Below are 23,429 nucleotides of genomic sequence, written 5' to 3' on the forward strand. Positions count from 1 at the left end.
TCAGCTTCCACATTAAAGATTGGATCCAGACAGTGGCCAACAATGAAACAAGTACAGGAAGGACTCTCTGAGCCTAACTTGGATCTTTTCTGAGGAAATTAAACTTAGATACGTCTGTCATTTCACAACAAACATGCAAGGAACTTATATTTATCCAAAGCTATTTCATATTCTAGGCAGACATTGAATGAGTCACTAAGAAATGAATTTGGATAAATATTGATCATCTTTTCCATTTTAGGATGATGAGGTTCTTTAGTTGTTACTATGAGCTTATTTCTTTTCGTTGGCTCTAATGAAAAAAGAACTAATAAACCCCTATGTTTCTTGATGACTTTAAAGCAGAAGTAACTTCTTAGGGTCAAGCCCTTGTGCTTTCTCCTATATGAGAATATAAAAGGAGAGAATGCCTAAACTTTATGCTGAAGAATGAGAAAGCATACCCTAAATTTAATGATAATCAAGATGAGAAGCATTTCTTGAGAAACCTAAACCTTGTCTCTATTAACCTTAAAGAAGTATAACATGATCAATTAAATGAAACACGTGCATTGTTAGGAAGAATCCAATACTCAGAAACACTGAACTTGAATTTATTTAAACCATAAGAACATGTACTGTTTATTAAATAAAATCCAGAACAGGCTATCATGAGGCTTGAGTACTCAACTCAAGGATGTTTTAAATATCCAATCATTTTCTGTTTTTCCACATTCTCACATCTGACATGTTAGTGACATCATTCCTCATGGCACATATAAATCAGAATGATAGAGTAGCAGTGAGAAAGAGAGCTTTATATTTTTCTATCATTTATTGATTTATTATTTTTATTCTTTTTGCACACATTTTGAAACAACCTTTTAATTATCTGAGAATTAAACAAGGTAATTCATAAATTCCGAATGGAGACATAAGCACAGCATATTTATCTATGTTTCATACAGCAATATTTTATGAATATATATTTTATTATTTTTACAAGCACCTGTTTCTTCATGACATATTCATGAAGACATCTGAATATATTTTGTCTATTTGCAAAATTTAAGAAGCCAAAATTAAATGTATTTGAATTTATGGATAATACTTAATATTGAATATTGTCTTATTTAGAACAAACATAAATATTTCATGAATTTTTAACATATAATTTAATTTAATATAACTAACTGAATGTAGTTACCCAAGAGGTTGGAAACCTTTAAAAAGATATTATAAGAAATAATTACTGCTTTAAAATTTATAAATGTTTATTCCATTTATCTCTGATGGATCTCTTTGTTCCTGAGTCAAGTCCATACTTTCACGATTTCAAATGCCTAAAAAAGACAGAATTCTATTTCTTAGTTAGTTTACAAAGAACAAATCAAATTATACTTTTTGATTGAAAGAAACAGTCAATCTGTGTCGGTCAGTGGTAGCTCCACACTTTGTTCTATATCATTGCAGGATTTATGGGGTTTTGAATTTCAGGTTTGTTTTGTTTTATTTCTTTTTTGATCACCATGTTCCATGTACTTGCTTGACTTTTACAAATGGACGTCGAGGTATAAGTGTGAATAGCTTGGCTCCTGAAATCATAAAAAATGTGATTCCAATCAATACCAATGAAATTCTTTTCAGAACTAGAAACAAAGACACTTTCAATCTCAACTTTTTGGCTAAGATCAAGTGTAGAACACAAGATACTAAAATTCATAAGGAAACACAATAGACTCCCAGATAGCTAAAGCAATCTAATACAACAAAAACAAAGACAGAGCCATCACAATACCAGATTTGAAGACATGCTACAGGACAGTTATAATGAAAACTGACTGGTGCTGGCAAAAAAAAAAAAAAAAGAAAAGAAAAGAAAAAAAGAAAAAAAATACATGTAGAGCAAAGGAACAGAATAGAAACTCTAGAAAGCATTCCATGCATCTAAAACCAGCTAATATTTGACAAAGAAGCTAAAATCAATTCTTGTTGCAAGGACAATCTCTTCAACAAATGCTGTTAAGAAAACTGGATCTCTGCATGCAAAAGTATTTACCAAGACCCCGCCTTACACATTACACAATAATTCACACAAAATGAATCAAGGACCTAAATCTAGGATATGATACCATCAAATCATTAGAGAACATTGGGGAAATTCTGCAAGACATTGCCATATGCACAAAGACTCTTCAAGAAGACCCCAGAAGCACAGGCAATCAGAGCCAAAATCAACAAATGGGATTACAGCAAGTTGAGAACCCTCTGCACTACAAAAGAAACACTCAGTAAAGTGAAGAAGCTACCAACAGAATGGTAGAAAATATTTTCAAGCTATGAAACTGATAAAGGTTTAACATCCAGAATCTATAAAGAGCTCAAGAAACTCCACAACAGCAAAATAATCCAGTTAAGAAATGGGCAAAGGACTTGAACAGGCATTTTTTAAGAGAGAAAACTCAAAGGATCAACAGACCCATGAAAAAATGCTCAGGATCACTCCCCATGAGGAAATGCAAATCAGAACCACAATGAGGTTTTCCCTTCACTAGGATTAGAATTGTACTCATACAGAAATCAATAAACAAACTCTGGTGAGGAAGTGGGGACAAAGGAACCCTAATCCACTCTTGGTGGGAATGTAAATCAGTACAGCCACTGTGCAAAACAGAATGCAGATAAGAAAGAAACTTGAATAAGGATTTATGATATTACCCAACCATCCCACTCCTAGAAGTTTACCAAAACAAAATGAAATCTGCATATGAAAGAGTAACCTGAACTCCCATGTTTATAGTAGCTCAATTCACAATAACTAAGATATAGAATCAACCCAGGTGTACATCAACTGACTACAGGATAAAGAAATCATGGTATATTTATATTATGCACTACTACCTACTACTCAAAAGTAAAAAAAAAAAAAAAAGAAAGAAAGAAAAAGAAACTTTGTATTCTGCAACAAAATGGATGTAACTGGATATTGTTAAACTTAGTGGAATAAGCCAGTCCCAAAAAGATAAATACTAGGAAAGCAGTAGAAAATGGCCCAAGTCCTTAGGCCTCTGCTCCTGCATGGAAGACCAGGAGGAAGCTCCTGGCTCCTGGCTCCTGGCTTCAGATCAGCTCAGTTCTGGCCTTTGTGGTTATCTGGGAGTGAAGCATCGATGGAATACCTCTCTCTCTCTCTCTCTCTCTCTCTCTCACTCACATCTGGGGAATGAAGCATCAATGGAATACTTCTCTCTCTCTCTCTCACTCTCTCCCTCTCTCTATTTGGCTCCTCCTCTCTCTGTAACTCTGTATTTCAAATAAATTAAATAAATCTTTAAAAATATGAATACCATATGTTTTCTCGGATGTGATAACTAATAGAGTACCTAAAAAGGATTGTGTAGGACTGAAATTTACATTTTAAGATTCAATGATTGTTTACGGCCTTTGTCTTGACTGTTGAGTGTTTTTTCTTCATACTATTTGTTAAACTCTTTGCTTAGTTTAGGGTTAATCTTATGGGTGAAAAGTAAACTGAAAATAGATCTTTGTCAAAAATAAGAATGGAAATAAGAGAGGAAATGGGGAAGTAAAGGCTAGAGGGCGGTTAGGGCAGAAAGTATCACTAGGTTCCCAAATCTGTATATATGAAATCTGTACACTTAAACAAATTTTTTTAAAAAAACTAGAAACCTAGGTTAAAAAAAGAAAGAAACCCTAATGATTTAGTCAATTCGTTTTACAAAACCACTGTGTCTTGTACAGGATCTGGAAAGTCTTTTGTTAAAGCTTAATTTAGTGAATCCAAAAGACATAGTTGATGATTAATCTGTTTTCCCTGTAAGTTTCTCTTTGATAGGAAAACAATTAAAATTAGCTTCAAGATGAAATGACTTTGAACAGCTCTTGTCTGGACTGTTGAGGAACAGGTTTTGTGTGTGTGTGTGTGTGTGTGTGCAAATTGTTGAACACTTTATTTAGTATAGAGTTGGACTTCTCTGTATAAAATTAATTGAAAATGGATCTTAGTGCAGAGTGGAACTAGGAATGGGAGAGGAAGGGAGAGGAGGGGTAGAAGTTTATGTGGGAGGGTGAGTATGGTGGGAAGAATCACTATATTCCTAAAGTTGTACTCACGAAATGCATGAAATTTGTACTCCGTAAATAAAAGTTTTCTTTGGGAAGAAATAAATAATGAAAGAAACAAAGGAGCTATTATAGTTGTATGCTCTGAATTTTTCCAAAGTTTTAGATTCAAGAGTGGGAGCAAGGTTTGAAGTAGAGACAGAAACACAGAATCTGGCCCTGAAAGTGCAAGAGCAGAGGACAGGACGAGCAGGGAGTGAGGGCTAAAATGGAGGACCCACCATTCAAGCTGCTGCTAGCAGCGTCAGCTGCTATGGTTGCCATTTGTTTAAGAGCATTTATTCAATCTTTAGACAAGTTTCCCTTTAGGGATAATTAAGTTATTTACTATATTTTAATTTTGAATCTAAAAAGTTAGAAAAATCATAAGGGAGCTACTTGAAAAAATTGGAGTTGGCAACAGTTTATATGACATTGATATTGCAAAAAATATATATAAGAGGAGCTCTATAAATTAAAACATTTTGTACATCAATCACAATGCAAAGACAATACATTTGACAGAGAATATACTTGTGGATCATATTTCATAAGAGATTAAAAGTGAATAAATATTGTTTTTAAAGAAATCTTTCTAAAATTTTTATGAAATTTTGAGATAACATATTTTCATTGTACATTATTATCAAAGGCTTAATATTCCACTAAATAAAGAGTTCAACAAACAAAAAACAAAACCAGCATAGCTCAGCAGGTACGCACATACATTCCATAAACCACAATAAAATGAGAAGACATCAACATCACCCATACACAGTAAACTTCAAGATAGTCACATATCATTGAAACCATATTGGTATGTACTTGACTGACAATGATTGAAAACCAAGTTTGACAAAACAATATATTTGAAAGAAACTGAGACACAGAGGCATTTCTTATTTTTGTTCTTGTATTTTGATTTTTTTTAATTTTAGTTCCCACATAAAAAGGAAAACATGAGGAATTTGTCTTTATGTGTCTGACTTACTGAACTCAACAGGATTTCCTCCAGTTGCAACCATTTTGATGCAAATTATAGAATCTCATTCTTTTTTAAAACTAAATAATACTCCATTGTGTTTATTTATATATATATAATGCATACACACACAATATCACATTTTCTTTTTTTAAATAGATTTATTTATTTAAAAAGCAGAGTTACAAAGAGAGAGGGTAAGACAGAGTGAGAGAGGTCTGCTACCCACTGGTTCACTCCCCAAATGGCCAAAGAGCTGGGGCTTGGCCAGTCTGAAGCCAGAAACCAGGAGCTTTTTCCTGGTCTCCCATGTGGGTGCAGGGATGCAAGCACTTACGTCATCTTCAGCTGCTTTCCTAGGCACATTAGTAGGGAGCTGGATTGGAAGTGAAGCAGCCAGGACCCAAACAGGGGTCTATATGGGATACTGGCTCTGCAGTTAGCACCTTAACATGCTTGGCCACAACACCAACCCCACACTTTCTTTATCCATTCATCTGGATAAAGAAAAGCATACCTTGGTGATTACACATTTTGCCCATTGTGAACAGTGCTGCTATAAACACATTGGTGCAACTATTTCCTTGCTAGAATGTGTTTGTGTATTTTGTTCATGTATTTTTGTCCCAGTATTTTGAATTGTTGAGTCAAATGGCAAGCCTATTTCTAAATTTTTAACAATCTCCATACTGTTTTCCATAGAAGCTGTACGAACAGTTCTCACCAGGGCCGGCATTATGCACAAAGGGTTAAGTTACCACCTGTGGTGCCAGCCAGCAGCCTATATGGCCAGTGGTTCAAGCCCCAGATGCCCCACTTCTCATCCAGCTCCCTGCTAATGTGCCTGGGAAAGCTAAAGAAGATGGCCCAAGTCCTTGGGCCCTTGCAGCCACATGGGCAACCCAGATGAAGTCCGTGGTGAAGTGGATTAAGGCACCACCTGCTGCACCAGATTCCCATATGGGTCCCCGTTTGAACCACGGCTTCTCTACTTCCCATGCAGCTCTCTGCTAATGTGCCTGGGGCCCTGGAGAAATGTCCAGTAGAATCCAGCAGTGAGACCCAGAAATCACTCTTTTTTAAGTTCGCCTTTCTCCCCATCATTGCCAGCACTCGTTACTCTCTGTCTTTTGGATAAAAGACGTACTGACAGGCTGAGGCTATATGTCATTGTGGCTCTGAGTTGCACTTCCTTGATGGCTAGTGGTGTTGATTATTTTTTCAGATATTTCTTAACCATTTATATTTCTTCTTTTGAGAGCTCTCTATGCCCATTTCTTAACTGTATTGGTTGTTTCTGTGCAGTTGAGGTTTTTTGAGTTACTGCTCCATTTTCAAGTTTTGTTAAAGACATAGGAGTATGGATAATGTCTTTTTTTTCAAAGTCAAACAAGTGTAATGGCAGTTGACAATAACTTTAGCATCTAGAAGACAACAAGATGCACTGAGGTTAATGGTAGAGAGTGTGTTCTTTCCTCAGGTTGTCTCAGTGCTGCCAGTGTCAGATGTTTCAAAGGAAGGGGGAAATATGCCTACATGAAGAAGGAAAAGAAATAATACCTTCAAGAAATACAAAGATAAAGTATTGCTTCATGACATTATGTATATAGCCCCATAACAGAGTTAAGTGCAAACTTTGTCTATAATTCTCAATGTGATTCCTCATTTTTCATGATACTAAATTGGGAAATCATATAATAAGACTGATTGTATAAAATATTTAATGTGTTCAAATTTATCAATCATGTGAATTAATCATCTATTGCAAAAATTACACACCTTCAAGCACTAGGGCCATCCTCCACTGCTTTCTCAGGCACATTAACAGGGAGCTGTATTGGAAATGAAAACGGATACCCAAACGGTACCCATGTGGGATGCCGGCATTGCAGATTGCAGTTTTACCTGTGGCACCACACCATCAGCCCCTAAATATCCTTTCTTTTTATATATTCCCATTTGGAAAAGCACAAGTGCTTGACACAAAGAAGTTACTTATTAAGAATAATCAACCTGGAATATAAAAGATGACCAGGGGCCGGTGCTGTGGTATAGAAGGTAAGGCTGCCACCTGCAGTGCCAGCATCCCATATGGGAAGTAGTTTGAGTCCCAGCTGCTCCACTTCTGATCCAGCTCTCTGGCCTGGGAGAGCAGTGGAGGATGGCCAGGGCCTTGGTCCCCTGAACCCATGTGGGAGACCTGGAAGAAGCTCCTAGCTCCTGGCTTCGGACCAGCACAGCTACAGCCTATGCGGCCATCTGGGGAGTGAACCAGCAGATGCAAGGCCTCTCTCTCTCTCTTTCTCTCTGCCTCTCCTTCTCTCTCTGTTTAACTCTGACTTTCAAGTAAATAAATCAATCTTTAAAAATAAATAAATAAATTTAAAAGACTAAAAAAGATGATCAATGTTTATTTATTTAATTTATTTGAAAGACTCAGTTGCAGCTCTCCCATGTGAGTACAGAGGCCCAAAGACTTGGGCCATCTTCTGCTGATTTCCCAGGTGCATTAGCAGGAAACTGGATCAGAAGTGGAGGACCTTAGACTCAGACCAGCACCAATATGGGATGCTGGCACTGGAGGCAGCAATTTGACCCATTGTGACACAATGGAGGCCTCATCCCAATTCATGTTTGGAATTCATTCAGTCTCTTCACCGATGCTGAATAGCTCTGGATAAAATACAATTTTCTGGGGGCCAGTATTGTGGCATAGCTAGTAAGGCCACCACCTGAGATGTCTGCATCCCATATGGACACCAGTTCATATCCCAGCTGCTCCTCTTCTGATGCCGCTCTCTGGTAAGAACTTGGGAAAGCAACAAAAGATGGCCCAAGAACTTGGGCCCTGCTGTCTGTGTGGGAAACCCAAACGAAGGTCCTGGCTCCTGGATTTGGCCTGGCTACTTGTGGGCACCTGGGGAGTGGGAACCAGTGGATGGAAAATCTTTCTCTTTGTCTCTCCCTCTCTCTGGGTAACTTTGACTTTCAAATAATTAAATATCTTTCTTAAAAAATGGAAAAAATGTCAAGCTATCTTTAAAAATATACAAGTTCCTGCATGTTTCTTGTGAAATGACGTGTTTTTCTCTGGTTAACTCCCTTGGGAAACATCCAAGTTAAGTGCAGCAGAGAATCCTTTTCACACTTGTAGTCTCCTTGGAGCAAACCTTCAATGTGAAAGGTGCGTAGATGGATGTAGAGTGTTTGTTAGGGTTGCCAATTCCCTGATGGATGCCTCCACTGCATTAGAAAGAAACAAATCTAAGTCCTTCATCAACCCCAGTCCTAGCCTAGGTTCCAAAGTTCTTCCAATCACTCATGCTGGGCAGTTCCACCTGGTGAGCTAGGTCATTGTTGAGCATACATGCCTTGAGACAATTGACAATGATTTACCATGATCAGGTCCACTCAGTACATTAAAATTTGTGGATACAGTTTTCTAGCACTGCCTTCAGGAGACTGACTTCATGCTCCTGTTATCACAACAGAGATAAAGTTTCAGTCAAACTCGTTTTTCTGAAATTCTAGGAAGCTGTTTCATAACCTACCCTATTTTCCAGATAACACACATTCAGGACCACCAGCTCTGGTCCCTGAGAGGTTACCATTCATGACGTCAAGAGAACTCAGAGATTCAAAAATATGAGAACTGGAAAAGTGCTTTCCCCATGCAAAATTGCCTATATTTCTTCTTCCTCAATTTTTCTTTTTGTCTTCTTTTTCTCCTCCTATCCATATCCATTCTCATATTTCTTTGCCTACTATTTATCTCTTTTTAAGATGCTAGTATGCTGGTTTTAATGTTGTCAATTTTTCTGTAAAGATCTTCCAAAGTGATAATACTTATTTGACACCCTTCCTTATTTATTTTTAATTCTTTTCTTCCAGTTTCCTACTTTCATTATTACCTTACATAGTAATATGTACTTCTTTCCTCATTTCAAAATCTTTGCTGTAAGTGATACTGATATATCCACTCTAGCATTTAAAAACGGATGCATGTATTTATACATAATGGTTTCATATGAAGTGAATAAGAAATTATTTAAAATTTGTTGTCTGGAGTCCTGAAAAAATGTTTCCAATAGCTATAAACTACTCAAAAATTCTCAAAAAATTAATTTTAGAACTTTTTACAAATCACAGAGTAAATTTTAAAACTGAAATTCTGAAATGGTTTTATAGCATGATAGAGAAACTGATGCACATACACCTCAGAAAACTGCTATAATAGGATTAACACCATTCAAAGTGTCTGAAGAATATCTGCAAATCTTAAACTTGTGAACCTTACTAAAAGTTTGTGAAATTCACATATCCACATCCAGTAAGCCTTAAAATCTGAGTTTTAACACAGATAGCAGAAGTTTTTTATATACAGAAAAGTTATTGCAGTCACAGTAAATGTACATCTTGGTCAAAATGAAGCCTGTGCCACAGCTCAGGGAAAGCCATGTGGAGAAAGCAAATGTGAGGACCACAAACCACACAATCCCTAATCGGTTACTAAAAGCTAAGAGAAGAGGAAAAGTATATTTTAGTTCTAGAGTTAAACAGAGCAAACTTTGATTATGCCACTAATGTTTATTAAATATTTACCCTTGGGAAATTTAGTTTACTTTTCTAACACTCTGTCTTCTCATCTAAAATATATCACCTACCTCATAATGTTATTGTTGACATTAAAGCAGATAACTCAGATAAAATTCTAAACTCAATATTTAGGGTTCAGATGGAGCTCGTATTTGCTGTGTAAATCACAAGGTTTCCTTTGCTCTCCCAACTCAGCCCTTGTTTGTAACAAAATGTGATCTAGGAGGAGAAATAGAACCCTCTGAAAATGGTTGTCCTCTTTCAATCTCACACAAGAGGAAGTGTGAGCCCCTGGAGCAAAGGCACACATAAGTGCTGGTGGTGGTTACCAAGGAGTGCACGTGGGAATGAGAAATCCTCTCACAATGCAAGTTTCAGGACACTCCAGATTCTTATTTAAAGAAGCAGCTTATGAAGAAATTCTGTATATTTATGAAGAATAATGAATAGCATGGTGGTGCACATTGGAGCAAAAGCAGGATTGGCAGGCAGCAGCCCTAGCTGGATCTAAATGAGCAGACATAGCAGTGAAACCGCAGAGTCCACTGGCTGCTGGCATCACCATTTCACTACTGCTGGCCTCAGAATTAGGGCATTGCTTCACGCTCAACTAGACCCAGTACCAGAAGCCTGATTTTGATGAGCTGGTGTTCTGCACAATCAACAACGGTAAGCAGTTAGTAAAAAAAAAATAATCCTCCTTGAGGTCAGTCACTTGGCCTACTGGTTAAGACGCCTAAGTCCCTCATTCAAGTCCTTGCACTCCATGTTTGCTCCAGCTCCTGATTCCAGATTCCTACACTTGCAGTTCCTGGGAGATATCAGGTGATCAAATTACTGCATTTCTGCCACCCACTTTGGAGATCTAGATTGAGGTCTTGGTCCCTGACTTTGGATCCAGCACAGTCCCTGTTTTGGCAGGCATCTGGGCCAGTAAATGGGAGAGTCTCTCTCTCACTCTCTCTCTTTCTCTATCTCTTTCTCTCCTTTTCAAATAAATAAATATTTTAAAATACTCTCTCACATTAGTTACTAATTCTGTACACATTTAGGAAACATTTAAAAATTAAGCAGTTTTATAAGGACCATATAAGAAAACAGAATAAATAGGATGCATTCCAGAGAAGTATTTCTGAATGGCAAGAGTCATCTTGAAATGATGTCAGTTATTAAATTACTTTTAAAGTATATTTTTATATTACTTTTAAATCTAAGAATTACTTAAATTCCAACAAGATTCTTATGCAAGTTCATGAGCTTATTCTAAAATAAAACTGTTTCACTCTTGACAATAACATTACCAAGACCTGATGACAGAATCAACTTATGCACACACAGTTATCCTTAATATGATAATATCTATATTTTTAAATTATTTTTTGAGGAATACCAATTTCATAAGTACAATTTTAGGAATATAGTTATTCTTCCCACCATATCAGCCCTCCCACTCACACTCCCACCCCTTCTCCTCCTCTCTCTCCCCTTTTCAGTCCCATTCTCCATTAAGATTCATTTTCTTGTTTTTTTTTAATGATTTATTTATTTGAAAGTCAGAGTTATACAGAGAGAGGAGAGACAGAGAGAGATAAAGAGAGGTCTTCCATCTGCTGCTTCACTCCCCACTTGGCCACACCTGCTAGAGCTGCGCCTATCTGAAGCCAGGAACCAGGAACTTCTTCTGGGTCTCCACATGGGTGCAAGGGCCCAAGAACTTGGGCTATCTTGTACTTCTTTCCCAGGCCACAGCAGAGAGCTGGATCAGAGTGGAGCAGTCAGGACTTGAACCAGCACCCATTTGGGATGCTGGCACTGCAGGCGACGGCTTTACCTGCTACGCCACAGTGCCTGCTTCAAGATTCATTTTCAATTAACTTTATGCACAGAGGACAAATTCTATATTAAGGAAAGATTTCAACAATTTGCACACACAAAAAAAAACCTGGTTTTACAGTTAACTCTCAATATAACTCATTGAGGTCAGAGATCCTAGATGGGGAGTTTGTGCACAGTGACTCTAGTTGTTAACAAATAACACTTATGTATGATGTCACTGACCACCAGAGGCTCTTGTCATGAGTTTCCCGGGCTATGAAAGCCTTTTGAGTCCAAAAACTCCATGAGTATTTGGACAAGGCCATAAGCAAAGTGGAAGTATATCCTTCTTTGAGGGCCACTTCTTTACACATGGGTCTCACTAACAGAGATCCTTCATGTAGAACATTTTTTGCCACAGTGTCTCGCTGTCCAACCCTGAAATGCTGTCATGGTCTTTTCAGCCAGACCAGGAAGCCTTAAAGTCTGAGGTCACAGTCTTAATTAAAGTGATTGTCATTCTCTGAGTCAGCTGTGTGGCCTGCTTCCCGTGTTGGACAGTCTCTTCTTTTTAATTCTATTATTATTACTAGGCACTTGATGTCAGTTATATGATCTATTTAACAATCCTATCTATATGTTCACTTTAACACTTAATATGATCACTTTAACAATTAAGATGCCACATTTACCACCAAGTTTATTGTAGTTGGAGTTCCATGACAATTTTTTAACTGTACCCTTAGAAGTAAGTCTGTAGGAATTTGTGCAGAACTATATAGTTTTACAGTTACTAATTTCCTTCTTTATATTTTTCCCACTCTTATTTTTTACTGGGCTCCATTTTCAATTGACTTTATACACATATGATTAACTCTGTTAAATTAAGAGTTCAACACATAGTATGAAGGGAAAAAAAGACAAAGAAAACAAAACTGTTCCTTGAAAATCAAAGACAAGGGTAGCTCAAGTCATCCCTTCTTGAAGTGTCAGTTTCACTTCTACAAATTTCATTTTAGGTGCTGTTAGTTCTCACAGATCAGGGAGAACATAGAGTATTTGTCTCTTTTGGACTGGCTTCTTTCACAGGTTGATCCATTTTGTTGCAAATGACGCAATTTCATTTTTTATGCTATGTAGTATTCCATAGTGCACATATCCCATAATATCTTTATGCAGTCTTCCATTGAAAGGCCTTAGGTTGATTACATGTGTTAGATAATTACGAATTGAGCTGCAAGAAACATGCAGGTGCAGTTAACTCTTTTATTTGCTGATTTAATTTCCTTTGGGTAAATCCCCAGGAGTGGGATGGCTGGGTCATATGGTAGCACTAAATTCAGATTTATGAGGTATCAGCAAAATGTCTTCCATGGTGGTTTCAGCAGTTGGCATTCCCACCAACAGTGGATTAGGATACATTTTCCCCACATCCTCACCAGCATTTCTTGTTTGTTGAATTCTGTTTGAAAGCCATTCTAATGCAGTGAGGTGAAACCTCATTGTGGTTTTGATTTGCATTTCCCTGACAGCTAGTGATCTTGAACATTTTTTCATGTGTCTGTTGGCCATTTGGATTTCCTCCCTTGAAAAATGTCTGTTTAAGTCCTTGGCCCATATCTTCACTGTGTTGTTTGTTTAGTTATTGTTGAGTATCTTTTCTTTTATTTGACAGATAGAGTTAGACAGTGAGAGAGAGAGAGACAGAGAGAAAGTCTTCCTTCCATTGGTTCACTCCCCAAATGGCTGCTATGGCTGGCGATGCTCTGATCTGAAGCAAGGAGACAGGAGCTTCTTCCAAGTATTCCACATGGGTGCAGGGGCCCAAGCACTTGGGCCACTCTCCACTGCCTTCTTGGGCCACAGCAGAGAGCTAGAGTGGAAGAGGAGCAACCAGGACTAGAACCCGGTGCCCATACGGGATGCCGGCACCGCAGGCAGAGGATTAACCAAGTGAGCCATGGCACCAGCCCCAATTGTTGAGTTTCTTGATCTCTTTGTAGATTCTGGCTATTAATCTGTTATCAGTTGCATAGTTGGCAAATAATTTCCCCATCCTGTCAGTTGCCTCTTCACTTTTCTAACTGTTTCATTTGCAGTACAGAAACTTCTCAATTTAATGCAATTCCATTTGTTAATTTTGACTTTGGCTACCTGTGCCTCTAGGGACTTTTCCAAGAAGTCTTTCTCTGTGCCAATGTCTTGCAGAGTTTCTCCAATGTTTTCTAATTATTTGATGGCATCAGGTTAAAGATTTAGGTCTTTAGTCCATGTTGAGTGGATTTTTGTCTAAGGTGTAATAGAGGGGTCTTGCTTCATACTTCTGCTTGTGGAAATCCAATTTTCCCAGCACCATTTTTTGAAGAGACTGTCCTTGCTCCAGGGATTGATTTTAGTTCCTTGTTCAAATATAAGTTTGTTGTTTATGTTTTGATTGATTTCTGGTGTTTCTATTCTGTTCCATTGGTCTATACATCTATTTTTGTACCAGTATCAGGCAGTTTTGATTATAACTTCCTTGTACTATATCTTTAAAAAAGAGATTTATTTATTTATTTGAAAGTAAGAGTTACACAGAGAGAGGAGAGGCAGAGAGAGAGAGGTCTTCCATCCACCAGTTTTCTCCCCTATTGGCCACAATGGTAAGAGCTGCACTGATCTGAAGCCAGGAGCCAGGAGCTTCTTCTGGGTCTCCCACATGGGTGCAGAGGCCCAAGGACTTGGGCCTTCTTATACTGCTTTCCTAGGCCATAGCAGAGAGATGGATTGGAAGTGGAGCAGCTGGGACTAGAACTGGCATCCGTATGGGATGCCAGCGCTTCAGGCCAAGGCATTAACCCACTGCACCACAGTGCTGAACCCTGTACCATGTCTTGAAGTCTGGTATTGTGATGTCTCCAGGTTTGTTTTTGTTGTATAAGATTGCTTTAGCTATTCGAGGTCTCCTGTACCTCCCTATGAATTTCAGCATCATTTTCTCCAGGTTTGAGAAGATTGTCTTTGGTACTTTGATTGGTATTGCATTGAATCTGCAAATTGCTTTTGGAAGAATGGATGTTTTGATGATATTGATTCTTCTAATCCATGAACATGAAAAAAAATACCTTGGAATAAATTTAACCAAGTACATCAAAGATCTCATGATGAGGATTACAGAACATTAAAGAAAGAAATATAAGAAGATACAAAAAAAAATATTTCATGTTCACACACTGCAAACTCAGATTTGAGGATAACTGTGTAGATCATAGGGTTATATTCTAAAATGTAGGAGCTCATAGAGAAATTCAAATGCTTAACTCCTAAACAGACCAGAATTCACTGTGTATAAAGCAGGTATTGCTGGGGACAGCGCTAAGGCACAGTAGGTTAATCATCCACCAGCGGTGCCGGCATCCCATATGGGTGCCGGGTTCTATTCCCGGCTGCTCCTCTTTCAATCCAACTCTCTGTTATGGCTTGGGAAAGCAGTAGAAGATGGCCCAAGTGCTTGGACCCCTAAGCCACCTGGAAGACTGGGAAGACGCTCCTGGCTCCTGGCTTCGGATCAGCACAGTTCCAACCACAGCTGCTATTTGGGGAGTGAGCCAACGGAAGGAAGACCTTTCTCTGATCTTCCTCTCAGTGTCTTTAACTCTACCTCTCAAATAAATAACTAAATAATCTTAAAAAAAGAAGGTATTGTTAATCTTATAAACACACATGCACACTTTATTGATAGACTGCGAAGAAGTTCCTGGCACCTGGCTTCGGATCGGCACAGTTCTGACCATTGCTGCTATTTGGGGAATGAACCAACGGACGGAAGACCTTTCTCTCTGATGTTCCTCCGACTGTCTGTAACTCTACCACTCAAATAAATAAATAAAAAATCTTTAAAAAAAATAAGGTATTCTTAATCTTACCCACACACACATGCACACACACACTTTATTGATAGAGAAGAAAAACTTGAACCTGAATTTAACCTAGCTGTTAGGATGGTTTCACATAAGAGTAGAGTCCCTTGTTCAATTCCCAGCTCTGGCTCCTGACTCAAGGTTTCTACCAATGAGACCCTGGAAGCTGCAGTGACGGCACCAGTAATTCAGCTACTGGAAACCACCTGAGAGAACTGGATTGTATTCCGGGCTCCTGACATTGATCTGCTCAGGAAGGCCCATATTGAGTTCCAGGCTCCTGGCTTGGCCCTGACCACCAAGCATTTGGGACATTTAAATGGATAAGAAGACATCTCTCTATGTCTTTATCTCTTTCTCTCTCTTTCTGCCTTTCCAATGGGTTTTTAAAAATCAAGAACTACTGGGGGTGGGAGGGTCGGTATGGAAGGGAGAACCACTATAATCCAAAAGTTGTACTTACAAAATTTATATTTATTAAATAAAAGCTTCCTATAAACAAACAAACCACAAAAATCAGGAACTAAACATTAAAATTGAAGATTATTTTATGACTATTGTGGCACCATGAAATATAAGAATATATGTCCATTTGTGCAATAATGACTTAAGTTTTATTAAGGCTAAAAAACCTTCAAGGGAGAGGAAATAATATGTGGTGACCAAATAAAAGAACAAATCACTACTGTGAAAGAGATCAAGGATTACAAGCACAAAGTTTACACCAAAAAATAATAGAGCACACTGAGAGTTTTCAGGATGGCAGAAGAGGGAGGTAGCTTGCTGCTCTAGTCTAGGGGAACATAGTATTTTAAAAAGTGGAGAGAGAGCAAACTCAAGGAAGAGTTAGGGAGAAAACGGCAGAGGAAACTCCACACAAATTACAGGGATACTGTGGGCCTGTGTGGAGGGTGTGAATGCCCACAACTCAGGATCCAGCAGCTGAGAGCCTCAGCACCAGCTTTGGAGGGAGGTGAGACCAGACTGCAGCAGCTCAAGCCACTGGTGATAAAGCTGCAGGAAGAACCTCACAGGAGTCTGGCCTGGAGCCCTGTGGGGGACAGTGTACCTGCCAACCTAGAGGAATAAAGGGGAGGGCACATTTCTTGCTCACCAAACCACCCAGCACCAGCTTACTGCAACCAACCAAGAGAGGGCTGGCACAACTTTGGACATACAAACCAGCAGGGCCAGCTCATTCTGGCATGCCTAGCAAAAAGCTGAGAGGAGACGCCTGAGTCTGGCTGGGAGATTTGACAGAGGGCTGAGAGCTCAAGACTGTGGGAACCTTGTATGCAGGGACTGAAAATACTGTAGCTGAGTGGGAGGACACAGGGTGAATTCTTCATTTCTAATATTTCATTCTCACTTCTCTTTAATATCTCAATTTCTTAGGAGCACTTTTCACTTAGATCTTGAATTTGCTTCTGATTGTTTCCAAGTAATATGACGATTAATTTTCTGAATTCTGTTTCTGGCACATCCTCGATCTCTACATCTTCACCTTCTGTTATTGAAGAGGTGTAGTGTTCCTTTGTGGGGATCATAGTGTCTTCCTTATTCTTATTGAGGATTTTCCCTTTGTTTTTCAGCATTGGTCTTTTTTTTTCTTTTTTTTTTTTTTTTTTTTTTTTTTTTGTCTGTAGAGATTCTCTCCTAACGTTTCTCTCTGTTATGAGCTGCTGTGTTTATGCATTGCAAGTGGAAGCACAGAGTGCCATCTACTGGAGCCCTGCTCACTTCTCAACTGTGGTGGAAGTGGGTATTAGCTTCAGTGCACGTAGCCCCGCCTACCGGGAGCCGGCTTGCCTCTCAAGGGTTGATGGAAGGGGCTCAAGTTTTCCTTATTCGGGACCTCTCCTTGTTCTATGGCTTGTGTGGTGAAGAAGACATTCTTCTGAAATGTTTGGACCTCGTTCTTGAGTGGCAGGTGTGATGAGATGGCCCCAGCCATCGATGGGCTTGTGCTCCGGAGGCTAAAGCTGCTGTCCCCCGCTTCTGTTAGAAAAGGTTAACAGACAAGATGGCTTCTCTTGGCCAGCTGCAGGTCCAGGTTGGGGGTGGGGGGAAGGGTGGAGGACGGAGATGGGCCAGGGAGTGCCTGACTGTTTGCTTTTCTTTTTTTTCCTGTGTGGATCTTCATAAGGAGTTCACCACGCTCCCCGTCCTGCTGCTACTCGCTGCTCCGTGGACTCACTGTTCCCTGGCTAACCTGGTCTGCTGGGGCTGGCGCCAGCCACTCTGATCTGCACCTCCGCCTCGCCTCCGCCACACCTCTGCTGCTTCCTTTCTTGTTTGCTCTTTCAGTGTGGACCTGCACAGTCTGTGTTGGCCTCCTGGGTTTCCAACATGAATTTCCCAAGGCTCTATCTCCTTATTCAATATAATACCTTTTAATTCATCCAAGAACATTTCAGCCACGACAGAAATATTTTTCCTAAAGCATTATAAATTTATCTTTTATATTTCAGTCAACAAGACATTTTGTCTTAATTTTCATAAAGTATCTAATTTAGGTTAATTTTTTGTGGTTTTTGTTTATGCCCATCCCTGCTGTTGTGGTTCTAATTTTAATTTGATTGCTCATTGCGGGTATATTAAAATATGACTGAATGGTTTCTATTCACAATATGCAGCATGCAGTATTTCCAAATTCATTTATTAGCTTTAGGAGATTTTTAATACCTTGGGATTATCTACAGGGATGATCATGTTATTTGTAATGATGGTTGGTTTTGTTTCTACCATTTAATCCTTTTTTTTATCTCACCCTGTGTTATTGCATTGGTGACACTTTTCCATTACCATGATGAATAGAAGTGTTGAGAATGGAATTAAATCTTTAATTGTTATTCCAGTGATAACTCATGGATTGGGTATTTAGTTCATGCACCACCGGCGGTCAGCACTACATTGACTCTCTTGGTTTTCCTTCAGAACCTTTTTTAAAAGGAATGGATTAGCCAGTGCCGCGGCTCACTAGGATAATCCTCTGCCTTGCAGTGCCGACACCCCGGGTTCTAGTCCGGTCAGGGCGCCGGATTCTGTCCCAGTTGCACCTCTTCCAGTCTAGCTCTCTGCTGTGGCCCGGGAGGGCAGTGGAGGATGGCCCAAGTGGTTGGGGCCTGCACCATCATAGGAGACCAGGAGAAGCACATGGATCCTGGCTTCAGATCAGCGCTTGCGCCGGCCACAGCTCACTGGCCACAGCTTCCATTGGGAGGTGACCAACGGAAAAAGGAAGGCTTTTCTCTCTCTCTCTCTCTCTCACTGTCCACTCTGCCTGTCAAAAAAAAAAAAAACTCATTTACATGTAGTCAAACTAAGAAGTCCCAAATAATGTCTAAAATCACCTAAAGCACATATAAATGAGACTCTAGGTGTGGTACAATTTTTTCATCTCTTCACCTGAGAAATCTGTAAAAACAAATTATCTGCTTTTAAAAAACAGTAGTGGGACAGGCATAGGATAAAAATTCTCATTCCAAAGTGCAAAAATTTGAAATAAAAAAGAGACACGTTAGCCTAAAACTAGTTTTAAAACTCAGCAGAAGACATTCCATTAGGTGACAAGGCCTGAAAACAATTTTCTGTAACATGATGTTTCTGTTCTCTAGGGCCCTAACCCTTATCCACCTTAGCCCTGGGCAATGACTCTGCCATCCTGTCCCGTGTGGGTTGATGTCTTAACTGCAAGGCCTAAAGGAAAGGAAGTTTCCTTGCCTCTTCTAGCTTCTGGTGTTTACTAGAAACCTTTGGTGCTACTTGGCTTTCAGATGAATCCTTTCAGTCTCTGTCTCTGTCAACATATGGCGATCCTTTCCTTGTCTCTTCCCTCTTATGAAGGATACTAGTTTTAATGAATTCAGTGCCTACCCTACTCCAGTGTGACTGTATGTAGAGCTAATTAAATCTAAACAATACTATTTGCAAGCATGAATTCTAATGTATTGATGTTGAAGACTTCAATAAATTTGGTGGGGGGGTGAGGCGGAGTTCAAGCCATAACAAGCACAGTAAATTCTTTTGTGCTCTCTACCTTGTAATCCTTCTAAGGATACCACAGTGTTCTATTTGTGTTTGTACTTCAGATATGTTCTGATTTTACCATAGGTTAACTCTCTTTGGAAGCCAAGTGACCTAACTTATACCATTAAGTTCCTTTCCCAAAAATCTCAACAGAGTTCAACACCACCTGGGCTCTGTTTATTGCTTAAGCAATTTGGGTGTAGCATATGCCTGCCATCATACTTGAGCAAAGCCACTCTCCAGAGATACGTGAGAGAAGGATATATTTAACAGGTTCTTGAATTGACTTAAGTCAGGCAGGTGAACCGTATTCTAGGTCCGTTTGTGTAAGTCCTTGTAAAACCTAGTTTTAGCAAAGAACTGACACATCAGTTTAGCAAGAACCTTCCACACTCAATATCTTATCAGTTTTGATTATCTCCTTGGATTTCTCCTCTTTGATCATCTCCCAGGTGATGTTGATCACACTGATGAATTTTCAGCAAGAACTTTATTAAATCATTTTAGCAAGAATATCTCTTACCCTTGATATGTTCTTGGAAGTTTTCCATCCACTGACCCTTGAAACCTGGTTATAAATTCCCAGATATTCATGATATATTCTTGAGTTTAGCCCAATCTCTTTCTGCAATGAAAAGCCCCATTGCAGTGATTACTATACCTATTAATAGTATCCTAAATTGAGTCTTCTTTACCATGCTTTAACAAGTGTTCTGAAATAATAAATTCTAGAACAGTATTTTTCACATAAAGAACAAACGTGATACAACACAAGCCACAAAACATAAGAGAAGAAAGTTGAAAATGATATAAGTCTTTGCTGGCTTTATGTTTCTTGGTTAGATCTTCATGAGTCCAAGACAATTCCTTTTCTGCTATTACATGAATCTTTTAATTAACCCTACTTTTCACATAAACTGGTTAAAAATAGATTGCTTTGTTTGCAACCAAGGATTTGACTAAATATGCATAAAAAAATTGGAAAATTGAAAAAAGAGGTGCAATTCATATTCTCCACACATATTTAAGTGGATGTTCTAGATATGTAATAAAATAAGAAAGTTGCACGGACTTGGAAAAATATGATACAGGTGAAATGAGAAATGAATTGAAAGATTATCACCAAAAATTTAGGTAAGTAAATAGGCATCCTGAAGTTTCCTAGAAATGAAATTACAAATCATAGGACATGCTGGCATTTAAGATTATTGATTCTGTTCCAAAATTGCTGGATAGAAAATTTAAAATGATTTCTATTTCCAAGAAGATGGATGATAATATTTATTTCACTCTACTCTCTTTAACATTGGACATTCCTCAGTCAAAAGTGGGAATTCAAGTTTGTCCATTCAATAAGTCCAAAAGTTTTCATGTTTCTGGGCTTACAAATTGTCTTCATGTTTAGGAACTGTTTCATGTTTATGAATTGTAAAGAAGTACTATAAAAGCACAGAAAAATGCCAAAATCATATGTATGCAGTCAGATGACTATTCCTAAAATGACTGTCCCAGTGATCACTGCGATTATTATTAAACACACACACACACACACACACACACACACACACAGAACAGAACATTACTAACACCCCAAGAACTGTCTCACTTAGCAGCCCAATTACTACATCATTCCCTCTAGGTAACCACTCTTCTAATTTCTCAACTCATACATTAGTCTCCCCTGTTTGTCAATCTTGTGTAACAAACCATGCAATAAGTGTCTGGCTTCCTTTCACCAAATGTTATGTTTCTGAGATTTATACATGTTTTCCATGCAGTTGTAATTCATGCATCCTTACTGCTATTTAGCACTTCATCATATAAAATCTCACAATTTACTTATTTACATTAATGTTTTTCCCATTGATGGAAATGGTGCTATCCTTCAGTGTTTATGATGCTTTTAGTAAAGTTTTCCTTTAATTTTCTTCCACTGCTATTATGCTTCAAAAGTGTTTGCGCATGTCGCAATAACAAATTCACCTATATTTTTCTAGCTATTTAAAATGATGCTATTTTATTTAGCTATTAAATTAAGATGAAATTAGTTTAAAGAGTGACATTAGCCATTTAGATGGCTAAATGATTAAGTAGATAATTAAGCCCTTTTTCGGTTCTTTGATTTTTGGTGCAAACTTTGTTTAAATTATTAAATTATTTTTAAGTTATTTAATTAATAAATATTAAAATAATGAAATATAAAATATTAAAGATGTATATGTACATGTGCTATTATTAATAAGAGGTATATATTTACATATTATATCTCTACTCCACTTACTATACTTTTCTACATCTACATTTATTTTGAAATCAGAGAATGAAAATTTAATTATAAGACTAAAAGGAATTCTAATGTTGTATGGATCCTAAATTTAAATGTAGAAAATGAAAAAATACAAAAACAATGCTCTGTGCAGATTTTTGGAATTCAGAATTTATGCTTTCTCTCCTTACCAATATCATGCAGAGTGATAATACTATTTAATTTAATTTTTGAAATTTGAAAGTATTCATCAGACATGACACTAAGCAGTTAATTATTTATTAATAATGTTGTTTAATTAACAATTGAATTATAGTCACAAGTTAATATATTAAAATGAAACCTTTGACTAAGATTTTATGTGACTATTTTGCACTGTGATTAGAATTCGCCTCATCATCATTTAGATCCCAGATGAACTTCAAGGGAAAATCTTTCATCTCCTCCTGGAATATCCTGTCAAATCTCTCACTCTGCTCCACAGTCATGTGGTGTTTCCAGTCTCCAACAGCACCTAGTATGAGCAACACATGAATAACACACAAGTGAGGAAGCAGTATTGACAGGGCAAAAGCTACCCAATCCCATTATAATCATTTCTCTGAGCCACACTAAATACTCTCTAGTGGTATGACATATCACTTCCCATTAGGCAAAAAAGAGTTATAAAAGGACCCTAGGAATACAGTACCTATAAATACGAGGGCTCTTCAAAATGTTTGTGAAAATACAAATTAAAAAACTATTCATGGAGCTAAAATTTTTTTCACAAAATGAACTTATTTTGCAATTCTGTTTCTCATTTTTGAAGTTTCTTCATAGGTTTATAGTTCATTACCCTATCAGTTAGAGTTTTACTAACTGCTGTCATAGAATCATAACTATTTGTTAGGGAAAAAACCTGGAAAATTGTGAATATTTGGGATTTTTAATTAGAGTTTTATTAATTTATTTTAGAAGCCAAAAGACAAAAAAACAGAGACAACAATACAGGGAAAGAGATAGCTCCTTCTCAATGGTAAATTCCTCCCATACTCACAATGGCTGGAACTGAGAATTCAAAAAAGTCACCCGCATGTGCAGCAAAAGCCCAATTACTTCAGCCATCACCAGGGCTTCCCAGCCCTTCCATTAACAGGAAGCTGGGATTGAGGGCCTGAACTATGAATTTACCCAAGGGTCTCTCATTTGGGACATGGGGGTCCTAACCACTAGGACAAAACCTTCTCCTAAAGTAAAAGAATAATATATTTTACCATATGGTAAGCATCGTACTACACATATCATTTTTATCACATCGTATAATTCTTAACAGCCCTACAAGGTAAGTATTTCTTCACTTGTTAATTAAAAAATGAGCTGCAAAGTTTTTCAGCTAGTGATGTTAAGGTCACATTGGGTGCCAGAGCTGCTATTGCTAAGTTTTATTGGACAGAAGTTTGAAATTATCCTTATGCTATTTTTTAAATTATAACTAATTGTTGGGGCCAGTGCATAGCACAGCAGACTAAAGCCATGATGCAGCATTGGCAACCCATATAGGCACCATTTTGAGTCCCAGAGGCTCCAATTCTTGCTTTTTTATAGCTTTTATTTAATGAATGCAAATTTCGTAATACAACTGTAGAAATATAGTGGTTCTTCCCCCTATACTCACCTCCCATCCCCACTCCTGTCCTACCTCCTACTCCTTTTCCTATCCCATTCTTTATTAGGATTCCTTTTTAATTAACTTCATATA

The 23,429-nt window shown here is 38.1% G+C and overlaps 1 protein-coding gene across 1 annotated transcript in view; it reads right to left on the minus strand.

The window, feature by feature from the left end:
- Positions 1 to 22,045: 22,045 nt before the first annotated feature.
- The window catches only part of LOC100338493 (amine sulfotransferase-like), a 39,534-nt gene continuing 38,150 nt past the window's right edge, over positions 22,046 to 23,429 (minus strand). Inside the window, exon 8 of the mRNA XM_070074619.1 lies at positions 22,046 to 22,202. Within this exon, the coding sequence (XP_069930720.1) occupies positions 22,054 to 22,202 (149 nt within the window). The 3' untranslated portion in view covers positions 22,046 to 22,053. The remainder of the gene's footprint in view (positions 22,203 to 23,429) is intronic.

Source organism: Oryctolagus cuniculus, chromosome 5 (genome assembly GCF_964237555.1).
Source record: "Oryctolagus cuniculus chromosome 5, mOryCun1.1, whole genome shotgun sequence".
Lineage (NCBI taxonomy): Eukaryota > Metazoa > Chordata > Mammalia > Lagomorpha > Leporidae > Oryctolagus > Oryctolagus cuniculus.